The following is a 20,970-nucleotide window of genomic DNA, read 5'->3' as shown; positions in this document are numbered from 1 at the left end:
CTTCTGGGTGCACATCTTTAACATTTTCTCCTGTGAACTCCTTAAAGCAGTATATTTAGATTCCTGTGTAGAACTGGGCTGTATAAGCTGCAAGTGTTTGTAATATTGTTTGGTATACTTCAGCAAAGCCGGTGCCCTGCTCTTCCCTTCTCCCAGAAAATTGAACACTAGACCCCAAAAGCCCTCTCAGATGTCCTGTCAGAGGAATGGGAAGTAGACTTGACAGTAGGACAGGGCTATGTGGAGTGAGAAATAAGCTGTTACATCTGGTGAAGGTACTTTTAGTAAAGCTGTATTTAGGGCTTTGATACTGAAGTTTCTGGTCGGTTAAAATCATTTGAGGATGTTCATCTAAAGAGCTCCATGCAGAGGCATGGGTTTTGTAGTCAAGCAAAAGGCTAGAGTTTTTAGAACATCTGAATTTCGCATCCTTTCAGAAACCTCCATGACTTGGGATTGGGAATATTTATGTCATATCTGGGCAGCCTCAATGGTTGAGGTTTGAGAGTAGATTTGGGAGCTAGAGTGGCTGAAAGTTGCCCAGCTGTGCCACACTGCCAGACTTTCCAGTGTCGCGGGGTGATGACATTTAACTGGAGTTTGGTGTGGGAGTGAGGGAGAGTTTGAATCACCAGTAAACTCCTGCCACGACCATGGCTGCTGAAGGCAAGTGCCTGTGCCAAGTTGCTCTCCAGAAGCACCTATTTTGTCAACAAAGGTTTATAACATATCACCCGGGACAAAGAGAGCATTACCCACTTGAGGAGCTGCTATAAAGTCGCTTGCCCTTTGCTGCTTCTGCCTCTGATTTTTGGGGGAGTGGGAGGGGAAGGGAGGTTGTAAGGCACGGTGACAGTGGAGAGGGGAATGCAGTGAGAGGAGTCCCTGCTGGCATGGCCAGTCTGAGCCATTCAGCAGGGCTGAATACGATAAATGCTGCTTTATCCCTTCTTGAATGGAACAAGATAGCACAGCCTAAATGCCTGGGTGTGCTTAAATAGGCAACTCTGGGATGCTGGAGTTGAGGGCGTTTGAAATCGGAGCTCCCCAACAGCCAGGGAGCTGCCACAGGTCACCTGCCTTGCTCCGTGGGGATTGGCCCGGGTCTGTCAAGAAATCGTCCATGGACGAATTGTAGTACAAATTCCTTTCTCTGTTGGTTGGCCTCTTTCACTAGACCATGGCCTATAAAAAATTGTGTAAAAACAATTCTTAAATATTATTTGAAAGGGCAAACGGCCACGCTGAAAGGTTTGACAGTTTGACATATAGCGCCTGGTTCTGCTCGCCAGGGAACGGGCGTGCGGAGTCTGGGCTCTCCTTCTGCTCCTTACAGGCTCTGCGTTTGCTTTTTTTTTTAAAATAGCATCTAGTTGCTGTGCAGAGTTGCTGTGCTCCCAGCAATTTGACAGGCAACGAGTCTGCTTCAGTGATCTTAAATCCTTTTAGACTAATTTGCGAGCGAGCAGAAAAACAGCTAGCACCTTCGGATCCAGCACTCAAAACCAGGGAATCAGGTATTGCCAATTAAAGTGCCATTTCCAACCATCATATCAAGACAGATTACTTGCAGTTCCTCTGATAATGTCACGCCATGCCTAAAGAGAAAGTGAGACGGAGTTTCTCCATGGACAAAGGATCTGCATGGACCAAACTGATTGGGGAGCAGGGCAGAGGGAGCTCGATGGGGATCATGCACACACCCACGCATATGTGCAGCATAAAGGCGAACGCTGTGCCCGCTTTGACCCCAAATAGCCATGGGCCATTCTGAAGAGCCTGTGGCCCCTCAGTCACTGGCCTACTAGTTAATTGCCACACGGACTTCGTGACACATGGGCAGATAATATGACATTTTCGGTTTCTGTCACTAGCAAACGCCACAGCGTTGCTTGCACTAGTTGCTAAGAAGCTGTCAGAAACCATTAGCAGCTGGCTAAAGTTGCCCTATGGCATTTCCTCATGGCATCAGCAAAACAAGCATAAATCACCCAGCGGAGCCTCCCGCTATACTAATGAGGCTGTAAGCTTGTTTATGGACTAGCATCATTTCTATGATTATTTCCACCTTTTCAGTTCGCCTTCATTTGGCGGCAGGAGAAGTCAACTTCAGGAGCAGAGTTGCCACCGACATTTTACAAATGCAATTCATAGCTGCTACCGTGTGGCTGGTCAGTGGTGCTTCAAGTTTGTTTAGTGATCTTTAAAAGGAGGAAAAGAGGGGGGGAAAAGAAAAGGAGGGGGAAATCTCTGGAGACCTCACAGAGGTGAGTGTATCGAGTTGCAAAGTAGATGGAAATACTAAAATCCACAATTGACCATTTAGACTTCTCTCTGTGGTTTCAGTCTTTACGGGATCAATTTTCCATTAAAAAAAAGTGGAAGAGGTTAAACAGTTTACAGAAGTCTACTGAAGCCTTTGCTCCAAGGATAGCCGGGTGCTTTCTTATCCCCTCACTGCTTTTCACTTTCTCTAACTTGTGTCGGTCGAGGCCAGGGTTTATTGTTTTAGGCTTTTCTGAACATACACCAGTATTTACACTGGATTGAAAGCATTTGCTTCCAATGAAAATCTTGTCTTAGATTACAGCCCAGCAGTGTAATTTCCCTCCCAGATGGGAGTAAAGTAGCAGTATTTGCCTAAAAACAGTAGGAAGAACAAACTATGCATTAAGCCAAGGCTGTTTTTGGCTTGAGCTAATGATGTAACAGAAACCTTTTATTTGGGATAGGTCACTGCCCGGGATTGAAGGAGGTGATCTGGCTCACGCTTGAAAGGTTTCTCAATTGTATCTACATAAGTCTTCACTTAAAAAATCCTGTTCCTAATGCTTCTGCTTTCATACAGCAGAAATAAACAGGAAAGGTTCTGGGGAGTGTTATAGGTGGAATGCAGAAAGCTTTTCCTCCCCTAATGGAGGATATAATTCAGGTGCCCTGGAGGCATGCTTTCAGGAATTCTTTTGCCCGAGGTAATGGGAAGCTAAGGCTGCTTGAAGGCCTTGATTATCTATTGATGCACAAAGCTGGAAAAAAAGTCATCTCCCTTGGATTATAGTAGATATTTCCATAAATTATCAATGAGTCCTCCTCCCATCAGGCATGAGGCAATGCCTGCTAAATTAATCTGAAGGGGGTTTGAAATGAGTATATTTTTAAAAAAATGGGGTGGGAGAGAGGGTGGGTGGACAATGGCAGGGAGGTGGTGAAAGGCTGTGTCATTAGGTTAGAAGCTTTTCATTTTTAATCAATGAATGCGTAATACTTTTCTTTTCCTTGTTTGCCTCTTGCAGACAGAAAGTAGATTAGCCCATGGAATTTTAAATGCTGTTGAGTTGTTTCCTTTGCTCATGTTTCTTTTATGAATTATTATTTTATATGGTGAATTGCTTCTCTGTATAAAAGCCTTTTTTTACGTACTGGGCTTTCAAAGAATTTGTTGGATATCTAATTTCTTCATAAAAATCTTGTGTTTGTCTGTAACTACCCAAGGTTACAGTTTCATTAAAGACACAGGCCAAGTCATAAGGACAATTATAAATTTGCCACACTAAGAATATAACACTAATAATAGCTTTTTTTTTTTTGGTGCTGAAAGCTGTTTAACAAATCATGACAGTCTGCATCCCTTTTTTTAAAATATATTTTATTTCTGTCCCTAACAGAGATAGTTTGTATTCAGCCAAACTGAGATTACTTTCTTCATCATTCTTGCCCAGGGGTGCAAAAAACACTTGCCTAATAACATCACAACTCCGTGTTGCTACAAATACAGTGTCTTTGGAAGCCAGGATATGTTGTTCAGTCCACATGCATTCAACACAAAGACTTCTTTGCTCTGTGGGCTTGTTTATAAACTGCTTTCAGTGTTTGCAACAGAAATTGCATGCAAACTGCTAGGCACTGCAACTTTTGTTTTCCCTTGGCCGCTAAGCCATCAGCCCAGACCCAAGCGGGCTGTTGCACAGTGGCATCCTCCCACAGACGTGTTGCTAATGTGATGAGAACTGTCTGAGACCTTCTCTGCGTTAAGGAAATTCATTCTGGATCAGTGATTGTTTCACAGAAGCAGACACCTATTACAAATATGGCACACTGGCACAAAGCAGGGTGTTAATTCCTAATGGTGTATATCAAATTGGTGCCTGCTTATCCCCCTCTGAATTTCTTTTGGCTGGGGCTGGGAAGAGGGGACCCAGTTAGCTACCCACCTCCTATCAAAGAATCAGGGGAAGTCCAACATCTGTAAAAGACTTAACATAAGCAATGCCTCAATAATCTGAGTTTTTTTCTGAATTTGCTGAGAGCATATGATGTTGCAAGGGAGCTGAATTCACCCCACTTTTCACACCGCAGGGTGGGATGAGGCACCCAGCTTCACACATGTCATGATCCCCATCCCAGAACACCCTTGATGCTTTCCTAATTGTCAGCTCAGCCAAAGTAGCTGATTGGGATGAATCTTTGGGAAGTGACCTAGTGTGAAGAAGAGCCAGCATTTCCACCTTTGCAAGTTGGGTGCTTGCAAATATTTTTTATAATTTATAAGCACTTTTTGTTCTGGGTTACAATGGCAGAGATGGCCACACTCTCTTTCAAGATAAACCGGCATGGGGCTAACACATTTCTGAGCCCTTCCCTCTCCCCATGTCTCTTCCCCCCCCTTCCCCCATCCCCTCAACCCCTGGTGAATTACATTGTTAAAGAATTTATAACTCATTTAAATATTCATGCAGTTTATACCCAAAGCCAGGCTTCGGCTGAAGTATATAAAGGTAGCATAAGTCAAAATTTGATTCACTATATTTACAGGTGACGGCTTGGACAACAGTGTAGCTTCCCCCAGCACAGGTGATGATGATGATCCAGATAAGGACAAAAAGCGACATAAAAAGCGTGGCATCTTTCCCAAAGTAGCCACAAATATCATGAGGGCATGGCTGTTCCAGCATCTAACAGTAAGTGAACTCTAGATCACATATGCAAAATAAAACATGGATAATGTCATAGTTGTAGTAGTCATAGAAAGCAAAAAATACATATGATGTTGCTGCCAGGCAGTAGAGGGACTTTTCTGAGCAGAGTTGTTGTTGTTGCCTCATTTGCTAGATGCCAGGGGAAGTGCATAGAGCGTATGTTTTTATGGTATGGGGGTTTTTTGTGTGTGTGTTGTTTTTAGATTTGTTTGTTTGAGACACAATTGTTAAGGGGACATCACTGCCAAATGTGATTTTTACTTAAAGCTTATATGAACACAACCTTGCAGACCTGTCCTGCTTTGCAGTGAGTATCACTGCATTGGAGCACAGAGCAGCATTTGGCCTCTGGTTCTATGCTCCAGAGAATTGCAGAAAACAATTGGGGAGATTAAAAAACAAAGCCAGAAGCAAACAAAGACCTTATTCAGATGTTTGTCAGAGATCATCAGAAGCTTCATGATGAAAGGTCTGAATGTGTCTGGTTTAATAGCAAAGTATAATTTTTGTCTTTGAGACATTCTCATTCCCAGAGTGTAAGTTACCCCTGTATTTAATGTTAGGAAGTGGTGGGGGTATGCACAGTTATTTCTGTTACCACAGCTACCTGTATAGGGTTATTTATTCCTGGGATTAGAAATCAAAGCTCTGTACAGGTGTGTGGGGTTAAGCTGGATGCTGCAGCTGCTCTCAAGGCTTTATAATACACACCACACCTTCAAACATTAGCCACTGGAAAAATGTTTCTAATGCCATTCTCCTTCTTCATCAAATTATGGTGAACTGTCACTGTGTTTTTATCCGCCATGGGGATCTGGGCTTTGAGCCCCAGGTTTTTTGCCTCAGCCTTTCTGTGCCAGGAGGATAAGGGTCAGGAAGGGGCTGCTAGGGTGTCTGCAGGTGGTGGTGAAGAAGGGCTCCTGCCTCTAACCCCGTAGCTGACTCTTCTCTGCCTGTAGCTAGGGTCAGGATGAAACTAGAAGCTGGCCAGCTTGCCCAGCCCTGGTGGGAGCTGTGCCAAGGGTGTACTCATAAAGAGGAGGAAGTGCTCATGCACATCACCCCTCCATCCACTGCTGAGCCAAGAAACCAGATATCTGCCATGACTCTTGTCAGCACAGGGATCAGGCAGGGAATCCTGTCCTGTGCGGGCCTGGGTTGCTATGAATGAACCTTCATGTTGGAGGCCAGAGAGGGCCTCAGATATCTCCAGGTTAATCTCTCTGGCAGACTCCATGTCAGCCATGCCCCAGCTTTGCCAGGTCCTCAGCCCTGTCTGGTGTGTTCATCGCTTCCCAAAGGCTGAGGTCCCTTTGGTGGTGATGGCTCCTCCTTTGTAGGTCCTCACCCAAGATGGGCTGACACCTGGTATCTCTCTGCAGGTAGGTGTGAGGTTAAGGAAATCCACCCCCAGAGCAGTCCACGGGTGCTGTGCCAGCAGCAGTGCTCACACCAGCCTGATGTACCTGTTAGGTACTCTTAGGTTCAGGAGTCAGGGGAGGCCCTGGGAGCTCTGCAGTCAGGACAAGGCACACCAGGGAACACTGAACAACTGCTTGTCAGTTCCTGTAGTTTCCCATAAGGAATTGCAAATTAAGTACTATAAATATTTTTTCCTGAAAGTGGCCTGTTTTTGTGTTTGTGTCAGTAAATAAAGCATCACCTAAATCTGAGCACAGGAACACAAAGGTCAATACTGGCAAACTGTTTGAGCAGTCTTCAATGCACTCTTAGCCTGGGCATTCCAAATGCCTTCCTGGGAATATGGCAGAAGGCAACAGGGTGTGTCTAAAAAGCCTTTGTGGTGGGAGACGCCCTGTGTAGAGCATTTAACTACATGAGCTTGACCTGACCCTGCAGCTAATTTCATGCTTAGTCTCAGGACCAGGGAACAGATTGAACAGACTCCCTCGCTGTTTCACCTGTGTTAGGTGCAGGGTTTTAGTGGCTTTTTGCTCTTCTCCTGTGTGGTAATAGTGTTCAAAAGAGGAGAGTGCCTACTGAGCTTGCTCCAGGCTCCTAGCAGCCCCTGGGAGACAATATCTGGACATCTGCTTGTAAGGTGGTCTTTGCTTCTGGAAGACTCAAATACAGAAAGAACCATTCCCTCCAGGACCTGTGCAATGCTGCATTTTCTATCTTGTAACACTGAGCTATAGCTTGCTTTAAAAATCCACCATCCCCAGTGCATCCCCAGCCATGTGAAGCATGCAGTTTTTTTACAGGGCAGCATGGTGGATTCAGATTTATCTGATCAGTTCAGTAAAACAGAATTGGTTTATCCAGTCTGACCTCCGGGCAGGACCTTGAAACACACCCTAAGTAGGATCTTGGACAGTTTCCTTGAATTAAAACATGTCCGAAGAACATTGTAGGCTCTTCCAAGCACTGAAGCAGCAGAGCATGTTCACAGGCTGCTTGAGGTGCAAAAAAACACCAAAACATACCCAGGCCCAAAAAATGGCTGTGATAAGAGCTGAGGAGTAGTGGGGGGAGAGACTGAAGGAATTAAAACTCCTGTTCATTTTTGAGGGCATCTGGGCTTCATGGCTGCTCTTATAACACTGCACAATGGTATAGGTGGTGTCCCCACCTGATGTCCTTGCTGCAGGAGGGAGATCATCCTGAGGAAACCAGAGATCCCATAACAGTTTGTTTATTTATTTATTTACCCATTTAATTATCAGTGGATTTGGTTTTCTGTAGGGTGAATACCAGGTCCTCCATAAAGTGGGAGGTGAGGAAAGACAGAGGGATGGTTCTGTTTGGGCAGGGGATATGTCATGACTGGTGATACCTCTCTTTTGCCCCTAAAGGCAGCACTTTACCTGCCTTCACTTTGCCATCTGAAAAATGGCAGAGAAGAAATGAGCAGCAGTTAAGTGCAAAATCCGGCATCCCATTGACCATTGGTGCTTCCTAACTGAGGTGTTAGTTGGGAGTCCTCCTTTTCAAAAGCAGGGTTTTTTTCACAGTTGTAATATTAATACACACCAGTAGCATGGAATTAAATAAAATAGACAGTAATTGCTATGTCTGTCATACTAATAATTATTGGTTGGAAAGACCTAAAATAAATATTGGACAATTATAGCCTTTCAAAAGTGGATAGGTTGGGTTAGTTCCTTCTATGCAGTTATTCCATCTCCAAGAGCTTTAAGTCTTCCTCTGTGTACTGACTTCATTTCCGAAGGTTTGTCCCCTAGTTCTTGTTTCACGCTCAGGAGGAAATTAATTTTTTTCTCTCCGGATGCTGAAGTGTTTGGGCAGGAGTTCCCACTCAGTGTCAGGCTCCAGCACCACCACTCCCCCCTCCCCCAGTATTTTGACTGATGTGCAGAACTGAGTTGACATATGCCCAAAGGGTAGGCAAGCACTGTCCTCTGCAGATGCAGGCAGTATGCTCTGAAGCTTCTCAAGGGATAAATCAGGGGATAAATTCATCCAAATTGCCCTTTTTTACCTCCTTTTGGAATAATAACAATAAAAACAATCAGCTAAAACAATTGCTAAAGTGCTGACCAGACTCACACTTGCAGGATATTTTTTTAACTGTTTAGTGTTCAATTTAATTTTGCTTAAACATCTGGTTTGGAGGAGCTGCTCAGGTGGGCTGTTAGTTGGGCAAAATGTAGTGGTGGAGCTTGTCAAAACTTTTCATGGTAGTTTATGACACCATCTCATGAATTTGGAGGTTTATGAAATCTGGTTTTAGGATTTTGCTACAAATTTGAGATGGAAGCTAGTTACTGTCTAGAACAAAAGAAAAAATAAAAGAAGAAGAAGAATTTGGTGAAGAACTGCTAAAGTTGAGTCAAAATTGAGAAGAGTCTTGTGGAGTGGCGTTAGACGAGCATTAAATGGCAGGGTCTGGATGAGGGACTGAGGCAAACCAGTTCTGTGCTTTGCTTTAGAAAGTCACCCTAAGGATAAATTCAGGGTGTGTTGCAGCCCAGCAATGTTTTACAGGCCTTTTAGACTTCTAAATTTTTTTTTTTATTTTTTTTCCTTGATCACTTAACACTCAGGGGTCATTTCTCCCCCCAAATTTTTCAAGCATATCTCCTCACTGTAATGTACATCCCTCAGTGAAATAAGGGAAAAGCTTGGGGGAGGGGAATTAAAAAATAATCTTGCTTACAGTTAAATCTGTGTAAATTTAATCGTGGCAACAGAGTTAGTTTCTGCTTCAGCCCATCCTAGGCTTTTGTCCCAGCAATGGTATTATTGGTACTTGGAATTGATATAAATACCTTTTTGTTCAAAACTAGGAGAAGGGAGTTTGTGGGGTGTTCTTTTCAAGTGTTTTTACTTATTGCAAATACTCTGCATCCTTTAAATCCAGCTTAATTTAAAATGTTGGGATTCAAACCTCATTTTGGGGATTATACAGTGTAATTGGTTTGTTATATGATGAGTATTTGATGATCTTCACATTCATCATCTAATCAGGCAAAAAAAAGCCATAAAATTATAATCCCAAAAGATGTTTAATAACAATTTAAACTATTGAAGGCTTTATTTAAGCACATTAGGGGATTATAAACTACTCCCTTTTAATGGTGCCAAGAGGTAGATTCGAGGACTTCAAACACCTTTTAAAAAACAAATTGCCATGATTTAAAAAAAAAAATGAATGGGCTGAGGATTTCTTTCATGTAAATCCCATAATTTAATCATTATTTTTAACTGCTTTTAAAACAATTTCCTTAAGTGGTTAAATTTTACTGAAAGGAGAGACTGAGCAGAACGTAAAAGACATGACTGAAAGGTGTTGGCTTTAAAGTGAAAGGATTTTTTCTATTATGTTATCTGTATTTTTAACCTTTATTGATTACTTGATGCCATGATATGAAACAAAAAAATTAAAAATAAGCAATATGCAATCTATTTAGTAAAGCTGTTATTTTTTAAAAGAATTTACTGGAAGTAGATAATTTGAATCTAGTGGAGGAAAATAGTCCCCATCACTTCAAGGATGTTGTTGTGATAGAAAACTTATGCCATTTAATTCTGTAAGTTTTCTTTTTATATTAATATTTTACTGGCTAAAATAAAGTCCAAAAAGTCTTTAAAGTCAAAACAAGTCGATTTTATGTCTTTTCTCATCCCTCCATAGTTATGAGATTTTGCCTTGGGAGAAGCATGGGGTTAATTTGGCTGCCTGCCCCTACTCCCATGTGGGATGCTTGCCTGGTTTTGGAAAGGAGTATAGTGAAAGGGTAGATGGGTACAAAACTTAGGTACTGAAAACATGAAAAGAGGAGAATGCTTGGCTAAACCACGTTTTCTTTGTTCTTCTCTTGAGAGATTTGGAAGCATTAAAACAAAATAACAGCCCTTCCCTCCTCCCGCCTAAGAAGTGCAGCTTACAGTGGCTCTCCATCCTGCACCAACTGGTACTTGCTCTGCAAAATGCCGGAGGGCTCCTGGAGCTCATCTGCGTAACAGGGGTCAGGTTTCCATATATCGGACTCAGAATGGGCGGGGGTGTCCTCCCGCTTTATCCCAAATACGCAAGTCTCCTCTTTGACTTGATTTCATTGTGGACAAAGCTGTAAAAAGCTTTCTTCCACATCTGCAAGACTTCTCAGTGCCAGCTGTCCCAAATTCCTGGGAAAAGCCAGGCTTTTTAGCTTGTCTTGAGTCACTCATGCACCGCCATCCCCTTGACTGGGAAGGTGGGAGCCAGGGCTTTTCCTGCTCCTGGCAGCAGGAAGATCTGTCAGGACAACCAACAAAAGTGTCCAGCTTAGGTTGGTACAAGAAACCCACAAGGAGGGTCCTCAGCTCCCTTCTGCTGAGGGAGGTGCTGTGGCAGTCTTCTTCAATGGCAGAAAATGCAGAATGTTTTTGTGGGAGAACGTAATTGTTCTGAGGCTCTGTCCCAATTGAGTTGAGAGCTCCAGAAAGAGGACAAAGAGGATTTAGGTAGCTGTGTTTGAATTAACTTCTTAACCCTTCAGAATTTTATGGAGGACAGTCACTGTTGAAACCTCCAGCATTTTCTTCAATTGTCGTCAAATCTGTGGCTCTGACCTGCCGCCCAACTTCCAAGAACTGGTCCATTTTCTAGCATGAGGGAAATATTGCTGTTTTAAAAGGAAACTGTTGGATTTTGGGTGATACCCTTGGCAATGCTGCTGTTGCTCCAGTTTCATGATTTCTTGGAAAGAGCATGTCTCATGCACTGTCTTGTAGATCATTTAAGTTGTCAGTGCTGGGCTGTCCTACAAAACTTTGGTTTTAGAACAGAAAGGAAAAATAGAGGATGCTTTAGTCAGTTAGTTCAAGGAAAACAGATTATTTACTTAGGCTCTTCTCACATTCAGAAGTGTGGTGTAGTTACAGCATCTGTTTTTTTTAACACCTGTGATTTAGCTCCACTTCTATTGAAGACAACCATAATGTCTAAACTACAGGGTATATGGCATGTCATCGGGGCTCCTCACAGGTCTTGGGAATGGTAGTAATCCAGGGAAGTATTTTGGTTGAAATCAGAAGGTAGCCAATAACCTGAGTCAACAAGATTTTAGAGAGAGAGAGAGAGAGTGTGTGTGTGTGTGTGTGTGTGTGTGTGTGTGTGTGTGTGTCTGTTCCCAAAGGACTATCCTGCCTTTTCCCCAGTTTCCCGCAGTTTCTAGCTTGGAGGCACTATTGTGCCAATGTGGAAGCCACTAGCACATTAAAGAATTTGAATTATTTTGAAGCTGCTGAAACACATTAGTATTTCGACACGAGCAGAATTTCACATCTGAGTAGAAGCAAGGGAATACTGAAAAGTTGAAACATGATAAACATTAATTCAGATGCTAAATTACACTTGCACTGGTTGTACTAGAACTCCTTTTGTTTGCATAAATATTCTCGGAAATGAGTTAACCAGCAAGAATGTTTGCAGTAATAAGAATTTTTAAGTCAGCAGTAGATGCTTTGCTTTTTTCTCCACCCTCTCCTTTCTTTTTATATTTGCAGCTGTGATATTTTGCGTGCAGCTTCATTTTTTAAATTAGCCTCCTCCAGTCAAGACACGGCAATGTGTTACACGATGCACTGTCCTTCTGCAGTGAAAGCAGATGTACAAAACTCAAGTATCACCTTTGGAAGGGGGACAGAGAGGGAGGGAAGAAGTTTGGTCACCAGTTTTTAAATCTGGAAGTATCCATGGAAATATTTTGGCGAATAGTTTGCACTATGAAGTGCATTAAAGGCAGCAACAGTATCTTGGCAAGCGGTGGGTGAGCAGGAAATGAGGATAAATTAATGGGCTTGTTCATTATTAGTTGTTTATTTAGCTTGTCCTCTAACACAGTTGCTACAAAAGAGCCTATGTTGATTCTCAGATATGCTTATGTGTGTAAGCACCAGTGTTAATTTTTTACTGGAAATCTTACTCTTGAAGCAGTTTCACAGAATGCCAGTGTGTAGCAAATGACTGAATCAGATCAGGTAAAGTGCCAAAATATGAGGCACCAAACCAGTTGGGCGCATATCTGATGTGATGTGTTAATCTGTGGTGTAAGATAAGCTGCCTTTCAAATAGGGTCACATTTGGAAGTGGTACATCAAGTTGTGTAAGATGCATTCCCTTGCTTTGGCATACACTATCCTACATCTGTTTGCGTGAACTTAACCCTTGTCTGGATAAACCAAAGCAGTGATATTGTGGTGACTATAGTATTTTTGTTATTCCAAAGAGGCATGAGAAGTGACTTGGTTTTTTACCCATTTTAAAAAAGTTTCGTTTCCTTTTTCCTGCATTTACCTTCAGCTACACAGAGTCTGCACTGTTACAGCTTGCATGCTTTTACTTGTTGCACTTATTCAAGAGACTCTAATTCCTAATATTAAGTACTTATGTTTGCTGTCTGCCCATCAAAATTACCCAGAGAAAAACGTTCCTTTGGAAGGGAACCTTTTTTTTTTGATGGTGTAAGTTGAAATTTTCCATGGGTAAGGCCATCCTTTCCAACAAAATCTCAGCTGAAAATCCAATTTTCAATATTCATGGAGTCATTATTCATGGAACAAATGTATTCATAGAATTTTTAAGGTTGGAAAAGACCTTTAAGATCATCAAGTCCAACCAATCTTATCTTATTGATGAGTCATCATGGTACTTCTTGCTTCTCACCCTCTAAGCTACAGCAGTGCTAAATATATGTGTAGAGAGAAGGTAAGTAGGCAGAAAAGAGTTTAAGTTAATATGTAGTTATCTAATTTACCTCGCCTTTTGCATCATTGCCTGATTTAGACCCAGAGTATTTAGTGGAGTGCTCGTTTCACTTCAGTGGCTGGCCATCATTTTAATAAGGCAAGGTCTAGGAGCCTTACCACTTCATCTTTTGCTTTATGAAGCAGAAACTTCTGCCCAGAAAATACTTCTCAGATTTTAGATATATTATGAATATTCTTTTCTTGGCTACTAGTTGCCCCCCTCTAATCTAACCTGTCCAGCATTAAACATTTGGAAGTACTTTAAAAAATATCTGACTACAACAAAACTTTTTCTCACAATGGGTCTTCTGTCCCAGTGATCTAAAAAGCAAGGTAGTCAAGTTAGTGACACTAAAGTGGTCATTCAGTCACATCAGTAAAACCAAGGGGCAGCTCATGATATAAAGATGTTTTCCAGGATCTGTTTTTGAACTCAGAAAGAAAATGATGGGACTTTGTCTTGGGTGCCTTGCTCTGTTGATTGCTCTAAAGTCAGCTTTGAAGTGAAACTCTTCTTCCTAGGCCATCCTTATTCATGTCAGACAGAGCTTTTGGGGTTTCTAATGATATTTTTGGAAAGGTAAGTGCCATTATTAGACAATCTGGCTAGTTAATAGTTTCACTGGCAGAACTCCGCTTATTTGCTGTGGATTTTGTGCTGATGCAGGAATGGCACTGTGCTTGTATGGGAAAGGCAGAGAGGATAAACCCTTGATTTCATTGCTGAAACCTGAGCATGGGTCTGTCAGTGCAGCAGGTTGTAAACCCCAGAGGGCCATAAGATGCAGTTGGGGTCGGAATAATTTTGAAACTGGTAATAACCCAAACATTAGGATTCTTATGAATAAAATGCAATTTTAGTAATGTTTTCATAAACAGCAGTAATGGTGGCATTTTAGTAAACAGTGGCATTACTTGCATCAAAATTGCACCACATTGGCTTTTAAATTACTCCACCTGTCTGTATGAATAGGATTTTCAATGTGGAGGCATACAGACAGCTGCTGCTAATGGGTTTTTTTTCTCCCTGTGCAGATATTGTTGGCAAATCTGCAGCCATCAAGGCTGGTTTCTGATGTAAAATGGTACCTGACCTACTGGCTTTGGTGCTACAAAAGGAGCAGCTTTAATTACTAATGGTCGTGTTTTAGTTTTGTACTTGTTGATGTACAAAATGTCATTTTAGAGCTGTGTAACCTCTGGTTCACTTCCACCAGCGATGGTACACTGGATGCAATTATTTTCAAAATAATTTGTGTTCCTTGGTGGCAGCTTGCAATCCTGCCTTGTTAACTCTCAGATAATTAGCAGGGGTCTGGTCCTCCTGGTCTCTGTGCTCCTAAGTCTCACTGGTACCCCACACCTTGGAGGGCTGTCCTGGATGAAAGCGAAATTGCGCTTACAAATCCCACTTGATTTATTTCTGGGATTGTTCCCTCCCTTGCATTAGGTGTGTATAATACCCAGAAATTAATGGAATCAGTTTTGTCCTCTAACCCCTGGTAAACTAGAGGGTTTACGTGAAGGCAGAGTTGGGGCATGCTGCCCCTCTTCCCAGTTATGAACAAAAGGATAAGGCTGATGCACTGCCTGGTCCTGTTGTGCTGGGCTGACTTTGGTCAGAATGATCCAGTTACCAGCCTCATGCCAGGCCTTAAAAGGGTTAAAGATGTTAATGGTGCCGTTAAAAATCCAGCTTGCCAATGAGCTATTTTGTGCAAATGGTATAAATATAAGATACACTTGTCTGGCTCATTTGCAAGCATTCTTTTTGACTTCTTTCACACAACTGGTGTTTTTGTGTTTAATTTAACAAGAAATGAGTAGTAAATGAAAGCTGCTGCCTGAAATCCCACTGTGAGCGTGTTTTGCACTTGGCTCCCCAGTGAAAAGGCAATTTGTGAAATTATGTGATAGAGTAATTAGATGAAGCCGGGGCTTCTGATTGTTGCCATGCGTATGTGGTAAAGGTTTGCTGGGGAAAAAAAAAATAAAAACACGGATTATTACCCTGGCAAGTTGGCTCAAGGCTTCTTCATTTATTTGTAAACAGAATATTTAGTGACCGCATAGGAAGTAGCTGTAATCACCAGCTCGTAAAGAAACCACAGCAGAGCTTTTGGATTTTTACAGAGTGCTCATGTAAAATTTAAGCTGGGAGGCAGAATCCCTGTTAATGTAATTAGGATCTAATTTACCACCCTTTGCACACAGATGTAATAATGTCTAGATATTTATTCTATCTTTAAGCACATTACATATACCTCAGTGCAGCAGTTACTGAACAGAAACAGGTGTGAGCGCTTTCCGGATTTCATTTTTACACTGTAAACACACAGCGATTTAAAGGGAAATATTTACCAAAAAAAGAAAAAAAAAAAGAGGGGAAAGAATGTCTGCAAATGAGGCAGTAATGGACAGTTGCCCTTTATGTACTGATGGATTTCTCAATGGTTAAGTAAATTAAAGCAAATGCTAGAAAAATCAATAGGCTTGCAGAGTCTTGGTTGTGCCTCATAGACTTCAGGACAGAATGACAGATGTGGTGCATATGACCCATTTAAGTATTAATGCTTGGGAAATTGCCTCTGCGTGCAAGGTTATAGGCCTAGAAATATTGTTATATTAAATTACAGACAATGATATTTTTAAGTATATATGGAATTTATACGTTTCAGTTTAGTTGCTCTTCGGCATTACATTTGTCCTGGAAGATTAGTTGCAGAGTTGTTTCTCTGGAACGGTAAATCAGATTTAAAAAATGTTTGAACAGTGAATTGTCTTTGCAGGGCTGCTGCAGACCGGCAAGCATGTTGCACACTATGGGGGGACAGTGATCGTGTTAAATAAGAGCCACATAGCCAATGTGTTCACTAGCAAATGTAGCATGTAAGCAAGCCTAAATTAAATATCATTCAAAGGCATCTTTTGAAATGGTGAGAGGGCTGGCACAGTAACACAAGGCTGTTGTTAAATTGGGTATTCTGTATGACTAAACAAAAAGTAAGATCAAAAGTGCGTGGTCAAGATGAGCTAAGTAAGGTAACCACCAAGACAGATCTTTCTCACCATCTTCCCCATGTGCTGCAATTAGAAGGGATGAGTTTGCATGGGCAGGATGAGTAAGAACTGACGCCGCATAGAAATTCTTCTGAAATAGAAATGTTATGATTAATCCAAGCAGCAGACAAGCTCTAGATGAGATAGTGCTTGCCATCTCTGATTTCTGTCATTTCTTGCTGTACTTCCACCCAGGCAGCAGGGAAGTAGAACAAGTTAATTGTCTCTTTGTGGCATCTCTGGCTGGAAGAGCGTGAAAATAGCTGGGACCCTGATTTTGGTGTTGGCGTGAAGGCAGAGCAGTGTGTTGGCCGTGCTCGCTGTCAGTGACAGCCCAGCATACCTTGCCAGTTATCCTGACTTCACCCCAAACACCTGTTTCTGTGAAGGGAGCAGCGGATGCATTTTATATACAACTGCCATGTTTAATATTAGGAAGGAGCTTTAGACTTTGTCAGTACCACTGCTATTCCTTGCTGAAGTCACTACGTAGGAAGTGTTGTTGTTTTCCTCTCAAACATTAATTTTCATGTTTTACTTCCATTTGTTCAATAGATTCCCCCCCCCCCTTTTTTTTCCCTTGGTTATCTCTGATATTTGATGTTTGGATACCACTGCCTCTCTCTTTTCCAACTTTTCCCTAAAGCATGAAAACTCACTGTGGAATAAAGCAGAACCATCTTAGGGGGTATAAGGGCTGCACACTGCTACTGGGAGTGCCAGTTAAACAATGACTTTGTGGAGGGGCAGATTATTACTTTTGGGCCTGTTGAGGACCTATTTGTGTATTGAGGCTGGATGAGAGGAACTGGTGCTGAGGGCTGTCAGGCCAGGGCTGAGTGATGACAGACCCTTGTCATTTGCCCGCATTCAGCTTCATTGCTATGGTGACAATATGCGGTGATGAAAGTGGCTGCTGAGGGTTGGACAGAATCCTCCATGGTTGCTGTAGCCGACAGCATCTTTGCAACAGCGTGTTTGAGCTGCTGATGGCCCTTGGTGTCAGAGCAGCATCAAATCTCTAATGACAGAAACTCTCCACAGATTTTTGGGTCCACAGGGATAGTGCTCATAGCATCATCACCAGTCTCAGCAACTTCTTGCATCAGTGACAAAAATTGTCTTTGCCTGCTGTAGTTGTTTTTATGTGCCTCATGGTGGATTTCCTTGATTTATTTTGTGTGACATACAAGCTAGGTAAGCTGGCGCTTACGTACACAGCAGCATGGGGTGGCCATGGTCCTCCTCCTGCCGCATGTAAGGCAAACACATTAATCAGCATATAGGCAATGGCTGCTTTTGTTAAATATACCTGTGAGGGGCCCTGGTGAACAAGCTCTTTTGTTCCCGACCAAACCAGAAGGGATCAAAGGTCAGCAGGAACCCAGAAGTCATCGGTCAGGGCGGGTTTTGCTGGATCCTGGCCTTGTCAGCTCCATAGTCACCCCTGGCAACTTGGGCTGCTGCCTGCTTGCCTTTCCCACTGCCTGGTGCAGAAGTGGAGCATCCAGTCTCTCAGTTTCTGGAGAAAGATGCAGACGTAAAGTCGGCATTTGAAATACAGTGTGAGCATTGCCATGTTCCTCTTTGTTATCCAAGTCATTTGAGAGTGAGATTACAAAAATGCTAGGTTGGCTTTGTAGAGATCTTTTTACTGTGTTCATCTTTAGGATGCGTTTTAAGCCTGCAAATTCCTTTTTGGTTTAGTGGCAAATGGCAACCCGGAAAGAAGCAGCAGCATACTGCCAAAATGTGCTTCTATGCTTCTGCACATAAAAGTTCACTTCTAAAAAAACTTCTGGTATGGCATTTATTTCCTTTGAGCAGATCGATTTATTTTCCCTCCCCTCCCTGTGATGTTAAAGTACATTTGGCAGTAATCAGTTTATCCTTATTAGAAGCTGTGGTAAAAGGCAGAGTTGCTGAGTCAATTCACTCCATTTACTTCCCCTATTGAGCCTTAATGTGTCCCAGTCCCCACCCCTTACAGTGAAAACAACATCAATTATAGGGCTGACAGGAGCCTGGGACTCAGTGTAAGTTGCTCCTTAGGGTTATTCATCTTGCACCAAAAAAACTGGCACTCAGCAATATTCATCACTCCCCCCTCCCTAAAATGATGAGTAAACACTGAGGTGAATTATCAGAGGGGTAAAAAGGGGGGAAAGTGAGTTTGAATATGTTGGAGGCAACTTTGGGCTCATATGGCGGGAGAAATAGAGCCATCAGCCAACATGCAAGCTCCCCACCACTGTTTAATATTGCTGCAGATGCTGGAGGGAGGTTCAGTTATCCTTACTGCTTCTCATAGCCTGACCTGCAACAGCCTTTCTATTTTGGCATCTGGGCTGGAAAAGCAGCTTCAGCCCTGGAAAAGCAGCTTCAGCACTGATGCAGCAGAGATGTGTTGGGTGCCCAACTCTCTGTCAGCACCTTAGGGAAATATATTTAAAAGACTGCTCAGTTTACAACAGTTTGATCCCATGATATTTGTATTTACTCCAAACATCCTGAATCCCCTCCGGTGGAAAATAATTCAAAGTGGGAACCTAATTTTCAAAGTTTTTTTGTGAATATGATATGGTAAAATCTTTTTCTCTAAAACCTCACAAAATAAAAAAGCATGGAATAAAACTCAGAATGTGCTTTGTTACCATAACCTCCCCTTCCTACAAAACAAAGAAAAAAAAGCACATCCAGCCAAGCAAATCCAAACATGAAAACCTCAAACTTTGTGCTAATTTAAATTTTCAAAGTAATCTTTAAAAAAGAAAGTGGTTCTGCTTTCCTTTACCCAAAAAATATAATGCAATCATGGTAAGGGAGGAGAAATTCCCTTACCATACACCTGGTTTGTTTTTACGCCCGGTGCTGCGGTTAGATGGTTGTCTAAATAAACAGAGATTAGGTGGAGGACTTTATCTCAAAGCTGGCACTGGTTATCACACTGCTTCCTCCCACTCCCTCCCTCTGATTGTGAGTTGTATAAGAAGACTTAGCAAGCATAACTTAGAGCTGATAACCTTTGAATGTTAGTTCAAGGAAGCTGTGCCATAGTAACAACAACAAAAAGAGAAATTATGCAAACTCTGTCACAGACTATTCAAACAACTGGCAATTTGACCCTAATTCTGATTTGAAAGAAAAAGTATTTGGTAAGTTTTTTGTTTCTAGGGTTCTATTTGAATTTAGCGTGATCAATAGTATTAATATTTGAGCAGTAGTAACAAAAAAAAAAATAAAAAAGAAAGAAAAGATTCCAGGAATAAACTCGAGTTTATTCTTCAAATCCTCTCTCCTTTGGAGATCTTACTTTAAAATTGCTTTAACAAAAGGAACCTGTAATGTTTCATTTGGCTAAATTGCTCCAGCCCTGCAGTTGAGGGTTGAATTGATCTTGATGTAGCCCTGGAAGAAGACAGTGTTGACATTTGTTTTTGATGGTAAATGAGATATATATATATACACAAGCAGGGGACATAAGGAGCGGCTGGCAGGTGATGGGCAGCTTCTGGCGCTCCATGAAAGTAAACAAGAAAAGTCCTCGTGGTTCTGCACGGCTGTGAAATCAAAACACGCCTTTTCTAAGCGTATCTTGGCATGCTGATGGGCAGGATGCAACACGCAAAGAGGAGGAGAAGGGTCTTTGGGGTCCTTGCAATGTGCCTTCCATAAAATGAAACAAACCAGCAAACCGCAACCAGGGAGAGGAAGGAGGGGGAAGGCGTCCGCGCGCTACCGCAAGGCAATGTCATCACGATGTTGGGAAGCCAACTCACAGTGAGTGGGTGAGTGCGGGCATCTCTGCCCTTGTCGTTCGCATTACCGCAGTGCCACGCGCCCAGTTACACAATGCGCAAAGGCGAGGGTTATTTCTAGGACAGATAATTGAACATTAATACTCGTTGACATTGTCGTAGGAATGATATGTCAAGCTGACAGGGCCTATGTGCTTGCATCTGCTGATCGGCTGCAGATGAAGGGGATGTTTGGCAGATTAGACCTGGGGCCTCGATGCTACCGAGCCAGGGATGATACAGCCATTAATCATGAGCTGCCATCTTGGGCTGCCTTCCCAAAAACAGTGGGTGCCTACTTTTGGGCGTGGAGGGCATGGTTCACAAAACAACATCAACCCTCATACATGTATGCACACCTCTGTGTGCGTAAAGATTTATGTAGACGTGTAAAAAAGATTAAAGAGGAGCATCCTTGATGCTGCACACGCATGAGTGGCGCCATCGTCTGAAGAAACTGTTTTCAATCTACTAACGTGAGAATAAAAGGCAGTGGAATAGATGAGAAGTTCTCCAGAAGCATTGAGGGCATGATCAAGTTTGATGAGGTGTTTCTGATTATCTCTATGTTAGGAAGTAAATGACATAAAAATGGTAGCAGAATTAGTTGTTGTTTTTTTTTTTTTTTTTTTAGCATGTTTTTTGTGTCTCTCTTCTTCTGGATGTCAACAGGCCTTTCATGGCAAGGGTGCTGTAGAAAAAGTAGGTAGTTGCAACCACTCTGTCCCCTTCCAGCCAGAATCCTACAAAAGGTGCCTTTCAATATAATTTTAAAAAAATCTTCAGAAAGCGAATGCTTTTGTCACAGCATTTCTACAGCCAGACCTTGCTGCACAAGTTCAGAGGCATGAGAAGCAGATGGAAAACAATTACAGGGGCCTCTGACACTGGAGTTAGTTCTACTTTCTTAAAATAGGGCT

General features: G+C 42.3%; 1 protein-coding gene across 6 annotated transcripts in view; it reads left to right on the top strand.

Annotated features, from left to right (window-relative positions):
- Positions 1–20,970, top strand: part of MEIS1 (Meis homeobox 1) — a 109,231-nt gene that overhangs the window by 53,261 nt on the left and 35,000 nt on the right. For all 6 annotated transcript variants that reach the window (XM_064709207.1, XM_064709212.1, XM_064709209.1 and 3 more), the window contains exon 8: positions 4,813–4,958. In XM_064709207.1, coding sequence (XP_064565277.1) covers positions 4,813–4,958 — 146 coding nt within the window. The remainder of the gene's footprint in view (positions 1–4,812; positions 4,959–20,970) is intronic.

Source organism: Zonotrichia leucophrys, chromosome 3, assembly GCF_028769735.1.
Source record: "Zonotrichia leucophrys gambelii isolate GWCS_2022_RI chromosome 3, RI_Zleu_2.0, whole genome shotgun sequence".
NCBI classification, from domain to species: domain Eukaryota; kingdom Metazoa; phylum Chordata; class Aves; order Passeriformes; family Passerellidae; genus Zonotrichia; species Zonotrichia leucophrys.
This window is presented reverse-complemented; position numbering and strand designations above follow the sequence as displayed.